This window comes from Fundulus heteroclitus, unplaced genomic scaffold (assembly GCF_011125445.2).
Source record: "Fundulus heteroclitus isolate FHET01 unplaced genomic scaffold, MU-UCD_Fhet_4.1 scaffold_129, whole genome shotgun sequence".
NCBI classification, from domain to species: Eukaryota; Metazoa; Chordata; class Actinopteri; order Cyprinodontiformes; family Fundulidae; genus Fundulus; species Fundulus heteroclitus.
In genome coordinates, this window is record NW_023396541.1 from 4346 (window position 1) to 20860 (window position 16515).

At 39.2% G+C, this 16515-nt stretch overlaps 1 protein-coding gene across 1 annotated transcript; it reads right to left on the minus strand.

Annotated features, from left to right (window-relative positions):
* Positions 1–3710: 3710 nt before the first annotated feature.
* Positions 3711–12284, minus strand: LOC105918948 (L-amino-acid oxidase). Its single transcript, XM_012854141.3, has 8 exons — positions 12232–12284; positions 11884–11921; positions 10493–10713; positions 8700–8812; positions 8278–8479; positions 8110–8178; positions 6649–6785; positions 3711–5679 (listed from the first exon to the last, which is right to left on the minus strand). Exons 2-8 carry the CDS (start codon positions 11912–11914, stop codon positions 4878–4880), a joined length of 1575 nt encoding a protein of 524 aa, XP_012709595.2. The 5' UTR covers positions 11915–11921; positions 12232–12284; the 3' UTR covers positions 3711–4877.
* Positions 12285–16515: the final 4231 nt, after the last annotated feature.

The following is a 16515-nucleotide window of genomic DNA, read 5'->3' on the forward strand; positions in this document are numbered from 1 at the left end:
CTTAATGTTTGTGTTGGGGTCTGGGAGATGTTGGCTGCTGCTTACTCTAGTCTCCACAGGTGGCCTCTGAGAGCAGGGTAGCTGAGGTCTGACAGGTGTGGCTCGTTACCTCATCAGGCAGGAGGCTTAAAAGGAGCTTGCTGCCAGCACTTCGATGCCGGAGAGTTAACCTATGTGCTTCCTGGTCTCCTCCTCCTCCTCCTCCTCCTCCTCCTCCTCCTCCAAGTTCCACTCCTCGATCAAACCCTGCTCACCCTCCAGCAGTTCCACCTCCGGGGACCGGCTCCTCACCTGCTCCACGACTCAATCGTCAGACCCCACTCATTCCTCCCTGGAGACTCTGCTCATCCTCCATCTGTAAGCAAGACTTCTCAGTTGAGATTCCCTTCATCCGTTCCACTATTAACCGCCTTGTCATTCTCTGCTGTACGGCCGACAAACCGTTACCATTTTCCAGCCCCAGACCTCCAGCCCCCCAGTTCTTGTTGTTTTCAATACACATCTAAATCTTTTTCCTGTCTCCTGAGTCTGTTCTGCATGCGGGCCGAAAGTCTAAGAAAAACCATGACAGTTTGTTAGAAAGTCAGTGAGGATTTTGAGTACTTCTATCTTTATGAAGGATTTACATTCGTAATGTTTTAGATAATTAAACTTTTCCTGGAATGGGGCTGATACATTGACATAAAAATTGTATTAAAAAAAATTAGTTAACATGCTTTTTTTCTAATAGGAAATAAGATACGCATCCCCCAAAAGATAATGTAACACTAGAAACAGTATAATTTTATTTATTTGTATTTGTACAAAACAATTGGGCTGCAAATCTTTTAGATAGCCATCACCCTACCTTTAATTTCCTTCCCAGATTCTCTGATTGAAGTTGGAAGTTTGGAAATTTAATATGGCTTTCAGTCAGAAGAAACTTGTTGGTAGATCAAATCTAAATCTACCAGGGGGTGTGATATATATATTTTTTAGGTTTAACTGTCATTATATTCTGACATCTGGCTAACATTTCTTCTCTTTTGTTATGTTTCTCCTATAAGCGCAAAGACCTGCTACAACAAAATGTCGGAGAACTCCTCATCCTCATATTCCTACATTATGCACGACTGTGGTACCTCTACAGAGGAAGGGTTACTTTCCCAAATCTTCATGATTGCCAGGTGTCTTGCTGTCCTTCCACCTGCTGTCCTCGTCCTCTACTTGGGTTACCGGCGGCGTTCCTCCAGGATGAGCAACTCAGATCTTTTCACTTACAATTCTGCTGCTTTGCAGCTTCTTTTTGCATGTGCAACTGTTTTATACCTCTGTGGAATATACAGTGATGACACAGACATTTTAATAGTGGGGGTTTATGCATCAAGCATAGTTGTTCCTGGAGAGATTATGCTTCACATCTTGACATCCTCAGATCAGTACCTGGCCGCTGTTCATCCCATCATCTACCTGAAGCTAAAGCATTCAGGTGGGCTCAGGATCCGAATTATCAGTAATGGCTTTGTTTGGCTGCTCTGCTTTGGATGGGTTGGGGTAATAGCTCGCTCTTACCCCAATGTGCCCTATATTGCATATTTTTGCATTTTAGCTTATGCCGTAATAAGCATTTCTTTCTGCAGTTTCTCTGTCCTTTGTGTTCTGGTTCATCCAGGACCAGGTAAAGTTGGGAAGAAAAAAGAGAGGGCTGACAAATCAAAAAGGAAAGCGTTCCTGACCATCACAGCAATACTTGGAGCTGTCCTGATATATTTAATTGCGCTCATTCTTTCCCTTCTGATTAATAACTTAAATCTGCTCAGTCGTAGTGACAGATGCCTTTTTCTGTTGTCTGGGCAGTGCTTTGGCCTTCCCTGCAGTTTGGTTTTGCCTCTGCTGTATCTACGGAGAGCAAGGAAACTTTAGTGCTTACATTGGAGCAATTAGTGAAAACAGCTGTGCTAGCAAAGGAGGTTTGGAACTGTTTAGCGTAGCAGAGCATAACGCTAGATGGGAAAGTTGTAAAAACCATTCCTGTTTGAACATACAGTGGGAAAACAAGTTTAGAACTCAGTTTTCCTCTGTAAATATATTTCTAAGGTCTAATGCAGGCATGAAATTGACACCGGATGTCACAAACAGTCTAAATAAGACACAGAGCATTCGGAAATTATTTGCCCATTAATTAGATTACGATTAACAAAGTGAAAGAACTGAGGGACTAAGTACAAAACACATACAGAAACGGGGTTACAGAACAGAAAACAAATAAATGAACTGAAATTTAAAAGATAATACGATAAATGGGAACCAATATCAGCTGTTTAAGCCCTTTTCACAGGTCTGCCTAAAAAGTGCAGAACGCTGCTGCCCGCGTCCTCACTAAGACTAAGAACGTAGAGAACATCACCCCAGTTCTAAAGTCCTTACACTGGCTCCCTGTATCTCAGAGAATAGACTTTAAAATCCTTCTGTTAGTCTATAAATCTCTGAATGGCCTAGCACCTAAATACATCACAGACTTGTTATCAGTGTATCAACCCTCCAGACCACTAAGGTCTTCTGGCTCAGGCCTACTCTGCAGAACCAGAACCAGAACCAAACATGGAGAAGCAGCATTTAGTTCCTATGCTCCACTGATCTGGAACAAACTTCCAGAAAACTGTAAAGGTGCAGAAAGCTTGAGTTCCTTTAAATCAAGATTAAAAACATATTGGTTTAGGATTGCCTTCAACTGTTCTAGTTAAACTGTTTTACTGAAACATCACTAGTTAAACTTTTTTAGTCCAACTGTTTTTAATGTATGCTTTTTGTTTTTACATTTTATTCCTACTTGCTTTTATTCTGTTTTATTTTCCTATATTTTAATCATGTAAAGCCCTTTGCATGAATCTATAAGAAAATTAAATAGTTCTTTACAGCATCGTAAACAAATTGTTTGCATTTACACACTCTTACTGTGTGTTAATACCTACGTCTCTTTGTCTGGTTTTGACAGTACAGTGTTTAAACTTTGAACTTTTATCCTCTGTCTCCTGGTGCCACGCGCTCATTCATGCGGAGGAGTGCTTGCTGCAATGTTAACAACTAAATGCAATAAACTGGGTACCTTACAGAGCTCTATTACGCACACTGCTCCTCTTCCTACATTTCTCCGCAGTGCTTTGTTATATATGATAGTTTGCCGTCTGTTTTTTTTTTTTTTAAGGACCATGATGTGAGTGTTGATTGAAAAGTGAAATTTGTCGTTTGTATCCACCAATTTAAGAGCCAGAGAAAAGGTACAGATCAGTACTGTCGATTCTGAATCTCAATAAACTGAACCTGTTTTAAACAATGATTGAATTTGAACGTGTGTAATTGACTTTGAATTAAACTTAATCGACTATATATTATATAGTCAATTCAATAGATCAATTTGCATTTTTTTTTAAGTTTTCTCATAATTAAAATATTATGTTGGATGCATTTTTTTACATGCTATTTCTAACAAGGCGACTCAAAAGTGAGGCCCAGGGGGACATTTGCAGCCCCTCTACTGATGTTGTGCACTGTCCCCCCCCCCCCCCCCCCACACTCAACAACTGCATTTCAAGAAAGATTTGGCCTACCAGCTCACGTGGCTGATACTGTCAGAAATGTATTTATTATCTATTTTTAATGAAGGCAAAATTATTACAGACAAGTTAAAATCTTACAACTGAAAATGTCTTGTGCTTGTCTTTATATAACCAACATTTTTTCGTTCTCTGTAATTTTGTAGTAAATAGGACCCCATCAATCTTATGACTTTTACTCAAATGCAGACTTTGGTGCATTAATGTGTTTTGTGGAGTAGACCCAAGTGCAAACAGGCAGGCAGAAGCAGCATGGTGACTAGAAAAGAGTTTATTGGAATAAAACAGGAAAGCTATACAAAACCAGCGTTTTGTATAGAAAGCAGGCATATGGACATGGGTTGGGCTGGGATGAATTTTCTTATATTTTCCTCTAAATAGTGCAAAATTGTATCAGTTGCAATTAAAAAGTAGAGTCCGCAATTTTTACATAAGTGTTTTTCATATGCATGTGCAAAACCAACTTATCTCCTCTGGCCTTATTTCTTATTACTGATGCTTTCCGCTTCCTCTCATAATCTTGGACTTGGTTTACTTTTTTCAGCTCTCAGCCATTGTCAAAGTATACAGCAGCAGCAGCGCTACAATGAGCGGCTAACAAAGAAGCTAACACTAAGCTAACCGCTAAGCTAGCCGGATACATAAACACTAGAAGTGCTGTGAAGGATGGAGGGACCATTTTACCCAGTATAACAAAAAGTGTTTGTGAATATGATTACCAACTATAACTTTAACCCACACTTTCCTCGCCTTCTTTTCAAACATCCAGATCTCCAAGGATTTTTGAATCTTGGTCACAAAGATCTCTGGCAGAAGCCTCTATTGCTGGAAAACATTTTAACCAACTTTATCGCACCACGTTTTAACCCGCATTGAATCAGAATACGTGCAGCTGAATTTGTTCAGATTGAACTGCCTTGAATTGGGACTGTGAAAACAAACCGAAACGAATTGAAAATAGATTAAGCGTGGACATCAAATGGAGTGCATGGCTATCAAACTGGCCAAATATAATTTTAGTCGGCAGATATCGATATAAGTCACTGATATATTCTGATCCATGCATCCTTTTGTAGAGAACGAAACCATGATAGTGACTGAATACACTGTGACCCTCTATTTATAGTCTGACTGAACATAGACATGACGAAAAACCCAGTTACTTATTTATTTACTTCAAAGGAATTAAATCCACATTAAAATAGACAAATTCAGTGCACATTCACATACCTAAACCAATGTTTTCCAGTTTTTTTTTATTAATTTACTGCAACATATAACATCTTATAGCTCATCTCGGTGATGACCGTCGCTTAAGTCTTTGTGCGCAGTGTCGCTGATTTTCTTAGCTGCCCTGATTGCAGATTTCATAGACGTTTCAATCCAAGCGTGAGGGAAGGCCGTGTGTTCTCCCGCAAAATAAACCCGGCCTTCGTTCCTGAAGAGCTCTGCAGAATACTCGAGGTGCTGGTATGGAGAGAACAGAGCAAACGCCCCCAGGCTGTACGGATCAAGTCCCCACTTCTTCACGATCACACCCGTGCAGAGAGACCGGACCTTCTCTCCGTGGATCTGCACCAGATCCCTGAGGGCCAGCTCTTTCAGCTCTTCATCGCTCACCGCCTCGAAGAGACGGGAGTCGTCAGCCCAGGTGTAGGAAGCCAGGAGGACGCCGATGCTGTCGTTTCCTGGAAAGCTGTGGCTCGGGTAGTAGATGTAACGGCAGGGTCCATCCGTGATGCTCTTACCCCCATGAATGCCGTCATTCTCCCAGAACCTTTCCCTGAAGGTGAGGATAATTTTGGTGGAGCTTTCATAATGAACACTCCGCATGGCATGCATCTTCCTGGTGGAGAGAGGTGGCTCAAACTCTATGAGAAGGGCTGCCTTGGCTGTCGTGGTTACCAGAACCACATCCGCCGCGATCCTCTTCAAGGAGGGATCATTTTCCCCCTCATACCAGACAGTCACACCCTTATGAGACCGCTGGATCCGTTTCACCGGGGAGTCGACTAGGATGCGCACCCCCAGAACAGACAGGAAAGCTTCAGTGAGACGATCCGTCCCTCCAGTTATCTCATCGTACCTTCAGACAAAAAGAACCAAAAGTAGTTTATACCTTTTTATCTGATTTTGTGATATGTTTCTCTTTGAGAAAAGGGAGAAGAGGGCTGAAGAAACAGAAAACAGCAACAAAACAAGAGAAAAACAAGAGAAAACGTGATGAACAATCTGAAAGATAAAACAGTTTGAATAAATTATATGAACAAGAGGCTTGTCAGCTCAAATAAACTATAAACAATATTGACAATAACGCTGGGTGAATTTTTACCCTTCCTTTGCCATTTTGACCCTTTGTTGCACAATTTTATAGGAGAAAACGAAATATTTCACGTGGTGCATTTCTACCTTTTCACCCATACATATTCACAAAGTTTTACACCTGAAGTCGCCATAGCTTCTGTTTATCTGAGTTGGTTATTTCATCGAAATGTAAAGCTGGATATTTGCATAAAACTATGAAGAAACCTTTAAATGGGCAGCAAAGCTCAATGGTAACCCCATTTGTGCCTTTGTAAATGATTCCATAAGTCAAAACGGAATTACTGAATGATTGAACTTTTGACTTCTAAGTTTAAAGACGTTTTTATTTACTGCAGGTATATGAGGAGAATGTCAGACCTAAAGAAACAGCACGTACTAATTCACCAAAATGGGTGAAAGGACTTCAATTAGTTAATTAAACACAGCAAAACAAGAAAAGCAGCAAAACATTTGAGAAAACAGTATGTTAAATTCACACAAAACAAGATGTACAAAGACTTCTATCATTTCCCCCCTAAATTAGATTGAAAACATTTTATGTTATTTCTGCTTTTCAGGGTCTAACTTTGGCCTAAATAAATCATCATCAACCCACAGGTACACTTATCCCCGCTCTAAAACCAGGATCATGGAGGCTGAGGAGACGGAGCCACTCTCAGCTGGCTGTCCAGTTTTAGGAAGAAATTTAATGTCATTCAGAACTGACATGAAAAACGTTGGCTGATCCTACCTTGTGCTGTCACTGACGTCATTCTCGATGTAGAGCATCTCAGTCAGAGCCAGATGCATGAGGCTCTGCTCATTCAGCAAATCCCCGATCATCCTCAAGGCCTCTGCACTCAGACCGCCTACCGTTCTCAGATAGTCCTGAAAACACAAACACAAACTGTCTGCCTTAGATAGTTTTGCTTTCTGCCTTTTTCCATCACCAAGTTACGGATCCTCTCAGTACATGTTAATAATAATTTCATTTTCCCCTCTTTTCCTTTATCTACTTTCTCCAATCTTTGTTTTGTTTTATGGTTGTTGTCCTCTTTATATCAGCTACATTTTTTCCCCTTGAAAGACCAACTTAAAGTAGTTATTAACAATTCAATGAGTTGTTATCGAAGCTTAAGTTGACAAGTAATTTAATGTAAGTGGAAATATTTACATGTAGGGCCAGATCTAGCCTTACAACACAATGAGAACCGCTATTCCCCAAATATTTGAATATTTAACTGATACAAGTTTAAAATCTGACCTGAAACGAACAATGTGGGGAAAATAAAACAAGTGTAAAATGTTCCTGTCTGGTTGCAGGAGGTAAATTAAGGACAGCTTACTTGATTTTGCATCCCTTCCTGCATTTTGCCAGGTTGAAGACCTTCACACACGACCCAAGTATTGCATTATAGAATGAGAAGTCAGTATCAGTTGTTCATGTGGTTGAATTGGTGCTTAAAATAGGTTCCCCAAAGGCTGAGCTTTTCCAAATAGTTAAATTAATGTAGAAATAAAGGCTTAAGTATTTAGAAATATGGCCCGTTCACCACATACTAAAGGACTACTCTCCCAATCATGGCGTCTGCACTAGATTTGCTGTCTGGGTTTGATCAAACAGAGACAGTACATTGAGTAAAATTTCTACTGTAAATCCTAACCATAATTTCAACTATGTAAACAGTAGCCTTTTATAATAATACAACAGTTTGATAACATGGGTGTTGTTTTTTTGCTTTTATAACAAGTAATCTTTTATAAAGTAATCTTTTATTCAGATTGAGTTTTGGTAATTGCAGTCTTTTGAAATAGTGGTTGACAGATTTTTCTAAAAAAATATTTTTTTCAATATTAATTTCTTATAATTAATAATAATAATAATAATAATAATAATAATAATATAATAATAATAATAATAATAATTTGTTTAGAAAACAGTAACATTACTTTCAAAACTATGAAAAGAAGCTTTTCATAGTTTAATTTCTGAAGTGCATTTCCCCCCACCCCATTTCCATAACATGTTCTTTGATTGCAACAATAATGGAACAAAATTCCCTTCATAACTTCCTGACTGGATCTGTTTTCTGTACTTGTTAACAACTTTCTCTGAAATCAGCTCAGCCTAAACTAAATAAACGAGTCGATTGCTGAGCTTTTGTGAGTTTCTGAACAACGTTGGGTCCCAGAAACTCCCTCAGTAATTTACCTTCACAGAAAAATGGTCATATTTCTTGAGCATAGCTTTGCAGCCGTGAGCCTCGACTTCTTCTTTCACCTATAGGAACATAGATGATGAAAAAACAGGATTCTGTGTAGGGAATTATTGTAGAAGCGATGTTGGAAACACAAATATTCTCGTTTCATCCTCACATACCTTATTCAGAGCCCTCTCCAGCAGGGCCATCGGTGACATGTGGCGCTCCCTCTCTGGCAGCTTGTACTGCAGGATGTCAGGGTTCGCCATCACCGCGTACGTTTTCTTCTGCAGCCCATTAACGTGGTAGTATGTGTTTTTGTCGACCATGCGAAATGGATTCAGCTTTATGCCAAATGTGTTGATGAACCAACGGACGATGCTGTTAAAAGAAGTGATTATGAGACTTTGGCCAAGGGGCTACTTTATTTTTCCTGCCCTGCATCGATGACCAGAAAACAGCTGTTAAAGTTGCACGTGCCATTTCAACGTTATCAAGCATTTTAGTCAAGAAGCTTCTTCTTCTGGAATGAAGAACTTGAAAGATGATTTCTGACTCCGTAGGCGAAACAAATATGCATTAATGTGAAAGAATGACTTACTAGTGATAGTTTGGGATCCGCATGGCTCCCAGGTCGGCGTACCAGCCTTCTTTTTCATTCCTGTAGGTCTGCACACGGCCTCCTGGCCGACCACTGGCCTCCAGGATAGTAACCTTTCCCACACACAGGAATAAAACGGTTACAGGGTTAGGGCCCACCATACTGCCAGAGGTATTGTATTATTTATGTTTAACTAGATAACATGTGGTTAAATATATATATAGTTATATAGATAGATAGATAGATAGATAGATAGATAGATAGATAGATAGATCTCAGAACTTTTTGTCTTTGTCATGCAGTATAGTGGCTTTTGTTATGAGTACAATTTGTAATCCAGTTTTTTTTTACTTAAGCCCGTCCCTGCTTTCACTTGGGAAATACTTGTTACTTGTTACTCTTTTTGGGTATTTAATTGGAACTTTAGGAAAACATACTTGGTTTTAATGTTATTAAGGTTTGATGCATGTAAAAAAAAATCTATATTTTTTAAAAGGGGAAATTGCTGTGGTCATGGAGGTCAGTGCTTGAATCCTGTTAAATGTAATTAATCTACATGATGTTATTCTTAGTAAATTGAGTAACTAAAATGTTTCAATAATATTTAAATTTAATAAACATGACTGAAAAGACATGGTGTTCCAGGTTTTGTTTGTCCCATTGTAATTCTGCCTCTGTCCCCTAGGTGGAGCCTGTGCTCTGTCAGCTTTGGGACTCTGGATACAATTTCTATTCAATATAACAATATATAAGGGTTTTGTACTGGCTGTAGAATGCCCTAAACTCTGTTTTGACCTCTAGGCCAGTGGTTTCCCTGCCCTGCATGCTTTAGATGTGTCTCTGCTCCAGATTCTCCTGAATCAAATGACTTCATGGCCTCCTCTGCTGCCATCAAGTTTCTGCAGACGCCTCTTAATCATCCAATTTATTTAATTCAGTGGTGTGGCAGCAAAAAGCCACCTAAAAGATGCACCAGGGGTACTTGAAGGCCAAGATCGGGGAACCACTCTTTTAGCTCACTTTGCATTTTGTTAGTATTTTGAGTCAATACAGGCTTCCCAAAAGGATCCCATAATAATTAACTCATGTATTTCTGAGAGCTGCATAAATATGTTCAAAATGGGAAAGAAATCTAGGACTCATATGGGTCCTACCCAGAAAGGGATGGAAACTAATTCTGTTTGATGGAGTTTATTTATATAACACTAACTTCCCAAAAAAAGAACAAAACTTTGAAAAAGAAATTCTCATGAACCTAAGAGGATAAGAGGGAAGAGGCGACGGATGTTTGGTGTGTTTTCTATTCCAATGATCTCTAATTCTAGTACCTGCTAAGAAGTAAATATTTCTTGTCTGGGTTTTAGGGTGCATTCTTCCAGCTTCCTTTAGAAATGTGAATTTCTCGCAGCATTCTTTGCTGACACTGGGCAGCATATCACTAAAACGCTGGTTCTCAGTCTTCCAGGACACGACAACCCCCGGTGAGGAAGCAGAACGCATCCAGGCGTCTTGTTTCAGGCTCAAAAATTCTTGTCAGTGCGATCACCCTAACAGGACCATTAATGTCATGAATTGGCCAATAAAGACGCGTGACTTACTGGCTCTATAGCTCTGACTACAACTTAGAAGTTCAGAGCTGAAGGAGCAACTTCAAGATCATTGAAGTCCAGCTGCCTTCTACTCAAGCACTTAGCATATATATGTAACATTTTAAGCTCGGCTGACCTGCAGCTGCCATTCTGCAGAAGAGCTGAAATCAGAATTATAGAGTGAGCATTGTCTCCTCTGCTAACCTTGTGCCCGGCGTCTTGCAGTAACTTGGCAGCCGTCAGCCCGGCCATGCCTGCGCCGACTATAGCAACATGATGGGACTTGTTGATCTTGGGGAGACCCGTGTTCAGTGTGTCCAGCAGTTCAGCGTAGTCGGTGTCGTTCAGGCAGTCAGCCAGGTGTTCCTTCACACTGACTGCAGCGCTGAGTTGGCACAGAGTGAGCAGCAGCAGAATGACAGAAACTGGGGATGCACAGAAAGAATCTATTTAAGCTTTATTCTAGAAGATTACACGTGGAAAACATATGGTTATCCATGCATTTTGATGCAACCACATGTTTATTTCAAGTTTTAAGCAAAAGCTTTCTTTACCTTAGCATATTCATATAGAAACAGACAACCAGATTGTTCACAAGTCACATTCCCATAAGCCCAAGTCAGGTTTCAAGCATTTTGCCCAAAGTCTAAATCAAGTATGACGTCTCTAATCGCTGGAACAAACATTTTATCATCAAATGCATGCCATAGAATAGCCTGACTATAACGCTGCATTTCCATATTCAAACCTTACATGTTTGTACTTTAGCTTAATTTAACACATTTATCAACAAGTAGCTTTATTGTTCCCATTTGTTTTAATGTGCAAAAGTGTTGTTAGCTGCTTTGTATTACTTTGAAATGTGGTCATATTTACACCCTTTAGAAATGTGAATCTGACTCTGAATTAAGTTTCACTTTCAGTTGTACGTTCATTTGTAGAGACATCCGTGTGGTGATTATCATATAGCTACAGTAAACATGAAGAGACTGATTGAAATCCTTTAATCCCCCATAATTCTTTCACTTTCACAGGATATTAGGAGAACAAGGTGAACCACCCATCAGAGTCTGCAGTTTACACAAAAACCTGCTTTTACTACTTATTACCTGAAAGGAATAGATGATAATAAAAATATGAGCCTCAGATTATTAATCTGAGTCAAGTCTTGACTCCTGACAGCACATATGTAAGTCAAGTCTAAAGTCCAGGCTGAAACCAAAATTAATTTCTGAGCAGCGTGGGTTTTGCCTGTTGTTGTATTTTTACAACGAAATTGCTTAAAAAACAAAGTTTCTCAACTCAAGACATTTTCAATGATGGGAGGCTGACGAGCTTGTGAAAAATAAAAAACCTTCAGCTACTTTCATTAAGGGTGGAATGGACTTAATAATGAACTTGCAGAATTAATCTGTAGCTTTAGAACTACTCTGTCATAACACCAAAGTAACAAATTCTCCTGAAAGCTCAATAAATAGGTTGTGGATTTTCAGCAGTAAGTTTAGTCGAGGTATATCTGCACAGGCAGAGCAATCAAACACCCAATTTAAGAAAGACAATCAACCAGTTTTCATTGACAGCTGTAAAATACTTACATGAGCTCCATGTCAGGACATGCACGCCCATCTTAATTCTGTTAAAAGATTGGGAAAAATAAACAGAAGATATTAAGTGAAGCATAAAAGACCCTTCAACGTTAAAACCATATGAACTCAAAAGCATAACACATTAAAAATATACAACCTAAAATGCTTCATATGCTCCTGTCATAAATAGTTACATTTTAAGAGCTCCATCTTTTTCATCAACGTCTCATATTATTTTCTTTATCTGCTCAATTTAAGAAAATCTGTTATCTATGATTTGTAACTACCTCAAAATCCTAACCCTCGTCTGATTTTACCGCGTTTACGTCTGTAGGAGGATAAATCAAAGAATCTTACCTGAAAAGGTGATTTAATAGCAGGTGGTGCAGCCACTCTGCCCAGATGTTGGATTCAGAGCTTCTTTTGTACCCTGCTTTCCTCCCTCACCACACAGGCCTTGCCATAAGGGGTGTGTTATCCTTTAAAATCGAAACGACACAAGGAAATGCTGTTTTTTTATTATCTTTGTTTCACTTTTAATCAAGTCATGCAATCTGCTGATCAAATCTCATGATCAGGCAAGAACCTGCATAACCTGCTACTAAAACTGTGACTCTTATTCATAGATCAGTTTTTTTTAAACATGCCAACCTTACTTAAATCTCCCAAACCTTTTTCTTTTTTACTTTGAACCAAAAGGAGGAATGTTTGATTGCTTTAACAAAATCAATAATATTGAGGGGAAAAAAATACTTTCTGGTTTCAGTTCAGCTTTGATTTGCTGCCACAGTTCTTTGGGTAAAAATGAAACTTTCCAGGAATTTTCAGAAGACGGTTTGGTAAATCGCCTGAAAGACTTGTTCAGTCAGCTGACCAGCGCCATAAATCCCAGCCTCATGATCAGTTAGACACAAACAGGGAAGCGATACCAGAGATTGATCTTTATTCTTTAATGTGGTAACCAAACATTTGTCTCTCCCAGGCACACGTCTGCATTGACCTCTGTTAGGAGGATGTCTGTCGGGATTGGAAAGAAAAAGCGAAGTGAGAAAACCACATTTAGTTTCAGCCAAACCACTGAGGCTGGTTGACTCAGCTCTTTGGTAAAGTTCAAAGCTTTTCTCAGTTTCTACATCAGAATTACCATTTTTTCCACAATCAAAATGACACGTTAAAGAGTACAACAGTATGTTATAACAGAGTAATGGATCTTTATTTATTCCCAAAGCTCTTTTTTAAAATGCAGCTCTGCCCAGCTTTATATCAGATGTTCACATCAAAAATCTGACAATGAAAATCCTCACAGTAAAAAGCGCTACCATTTCTTCATATATTCTTTTTAACCACTGTTCTTTAGATACTAACGGCATTCAGCCTACTTCGTAAAGTTTTGCTTTTTGGAAGGAGCAGTGAACTGGGATCAGGGACGCTACAATGGTTCAATTCCTACTTCCAAAGGCAAGCTTTTTCTGCCAGGCTTATTGACCTTATATGATCTTCCACTTCATACTTAGTTTTAGGGCCCTTTATCCTCTTATCCTATTTCTTCCTTATTAGTTCAATAGATGCTGCTGTACTATTATGCATATTGAATATTATTTCATATTGCTCAAGTAAATGCAGAGTGTTTCTACTGCTTAACTAGAATATTTCATCTTTTTTACCTGAGTGTGTCAGATTATTAATAATTGTGCAATACTTAAGCTGGTATTTATGTTTTACTGCAAAATTCTGGTATTTATTCTTACTTTTTAATATCGGTTGTTCTAATAAAGCTCATCCCCTATTGCTTTATAACTAACTCTACACATTATTAAAAATTTTGTAACTCTGTGTCTTTGCCTATTTCCCTATTGTGGGACGATGAAGGAATTTTTAATCTTCTTATCTTAAAGGTACAAAGCACAAGTTTTGAAGGTAAATATTATTTATTTTGCTGTGCAAATTCTCAGCTATCCGGTTTAATGCAACAGCAAACAGGCTTAAATCGGAGGCAACTGGGCTTTCACTCGGTTTTTCTGAAAATGTTTCACCACCTAGTAGGAGTCTTTGTCAGTTCAGTTATTTATTTTTATTCCCATACATGCCCTTTCAATCACCTGACGTGTAAAATTGGTTATCTTTTATCCTTTTTAGTTGCCTTTAGGCTAGATTGGTCAGTTCATGAGAGAGTGATTCAAGGCCTAACACTCTGGGCGTAAGTGTGATGCTCTCTGATTCTCTGCTGAGTCTCCGCCTTAATTGGTGCATTGGCGAGAGAACATGGGCCAACTTTTATATGTTGAGCTTTCTTACCACAGAAGACACCTTTAAACAAAAGACCTTTGCAGTCGCAGCAGCAGATGCTTTCCTCTTCTCCCATGCGCGTGTACAACACTGGTGTCATTTCAGCTTGTCGCCAGAGGGGGCAGACATCTGCACAAATCTTGAAACTTGCGCTATGCTTTTGTAATACTCTGGAAATCTGGCATTTCATGCTGCTGGTTTCCCAACCACTGTAACATTTTTGTTATTTTTAAAATGGCAGCAACCCTGTTTTGCCATTACTCAATTGTTTTGACAGAGTAATTGCCCGGATGATTAAAAATTTGCAAAAACCTTTGATAACAAAAATGTCTTTGCGTTTGAAGCCTTTTATTCTATGCCGTTAAACCCATGTAGACCAACCTGTTTTCTGAGTAGCATTAATGAAATGAACTTGGAGGGTGTGTCCTATAATTGTTGCAGTTCCATCACAAGGGATGGGCTGACAGGCCTCTGCTACGTCTGTTTACATCTCTTGTTTAAAGTTTGCCCTTCACAGGGCTTCACCGTGTAAGATCATCAAAATTCATAGTGTCTATGGCCTTGTTCACATGTAGCGGGGTCTTCATAAATCAAATATCTCTGCCACATCATTATTAAAAATAATATTGTACACATGGGATGGTTGTCAGAAAAGTTGTCACCCACACTAACTCGCACAGATATTCCTCTGAGCTTTGTTTTAAACATGCCAAAAACCTAGGGGGCGGTGTACCAATAAGCTAAAACCTACGTTAGCCAATCAGAATCCTTCCAAACAACAGCGACGTTGTATGGCATTGTGCCTCCGTATCAGAAGGGAGAGCTGGTGTAAAAGATTTGACCTCCAAGCTCTCTTTCTCCTTTGAACCTGAACATATAGGAGCAGTTGATTTCATAGCAGTGAGTTTGTCCAGTTTAACACTGATTGGATACATATCGTAAATTATAAAAGTCAGCACCTCTCTGACACCAGTTTCCTCCACTGCAGTGCCAATTCTATAAAAATTATCCCACATGTGATGTCAGCCTTGCAGTATTTGTCGCAGACTGTGACGTGCCGGTACCTAAAACTCCATCTTGCCTTGTACAAACATTGGCTCAAACATGGCATTTTCTCAAATCTCCATTTTTGTGGGAATTTCCAGAAATTATCGTTTTTAGTGATGTAGAATTGAGTTTTCGTTTGGATGGAAGGCCAAAGTGGAGATTTCTTGGCTCCCAGATATTCGGCTACGTGTGGACTCTATGTTTAGGAATAGTTCTTCGGTTATCAGACACCCGTTTTTTCAAAAGCGGGCCTGACCTGTTTGAACTTGTCAGACCAGGTTTCAATGGTTGACCTCTGGCTTCAGAGGTCTTATCTTATTTATCAGTTGTAAAACTGCATTTTGCAGCTACTTTTTATTTAGGTTTTGCCTCTTCACCAGTATTGTTTGAGTTGTTCCCCTGGACATCCCTCTGGTCTAACGTTGTTGTTTAGTGTCTCACAGTTTTAAAGTGTTGCTGGATCAGACCAGAACAGTTTATGAATAAAGCAGGAATACTGGGACTGAAAAGAAACTTGTCTTATTCCAAAGTCTTACTAATTTAATTCTAGACACCAAACAGGAACACCCATGCAAGGACACATGTTGTTATGGTTTTTAGCATTTTGTTACGTTGATATGGCAAAGTGGAATAAAGACATGGTGGCACAGTTACACTGTCGCTAGAAGGTCTCTGGTATGAAACTGGCCTGGAGTTCTTCTAATCAGAATCAGAATCAAGTTTAATCGCCAAGTAGGTTTGCACTTACAAGGAATTTGACTTGGTGTTGATGGTGCAGACAAAAAATAAGAATACAGTAAAATAAAAAGCAAAAAGGATATATACACAGAAGCAATACGTGTAGTTTGCATGACATCACCATCCAGGAGTGAGCTCTCTCTGGGTGCTCCAGCTTCCTCCCACAGTCCAAAACCATGCCTGTTTGATTAGTCGGTCCCTCTACATTGCCATAAGGTATGAGTGAATGCAAATGGTTGTATGTCTTCTGATGGACTGGCAACTTGTGCAGAGTGTACCCTGCCCCTTGCCCAATATCAGCGGGAGATAGACACCTGTCCCCCCCATGACCCTGCAAGGTGAAGCGGGTATAGACTATGTATAAATAATCAGAACATGAATTAATTAGGTGATAAAAATGAACAGGTGGAATAATGAATACACTCCGGTTAAATAGTAAACAGTTAATCTGCCAAACAAGCTTTATTTACAGTTGTGAAAATCTTAATACTTTAATACAAAGAAATATGCAGAACAGATCGATTTAATCAAACGGACAATATAGAAACAAATTTTATTTTTGTAGCTTGA

Bases quoted from the DNA above. Each gene is read 5' to 3' on its own strand.
- LOC105918948 (XM_012854141.3), bottom strand. From the start codon at position 11,914: ATGGGCGTGCATGTCCTGACATGGAGCTCAT. The intron at 10,714-11,883 runs GTAAGTATTTTA...GTGCATCCCCAG, and splicing joins TGTCCTGACATGGAGCTCAT to TTTCTGTCATTCTGCTGCTG. The intron at 6,786-8,109 runs GTAAATTACTGA...TTGTGTTTTCAG, and splicing joins ATGACCATTTTTCTGTGAAG to GACTATCTGAGAACGGTAGG.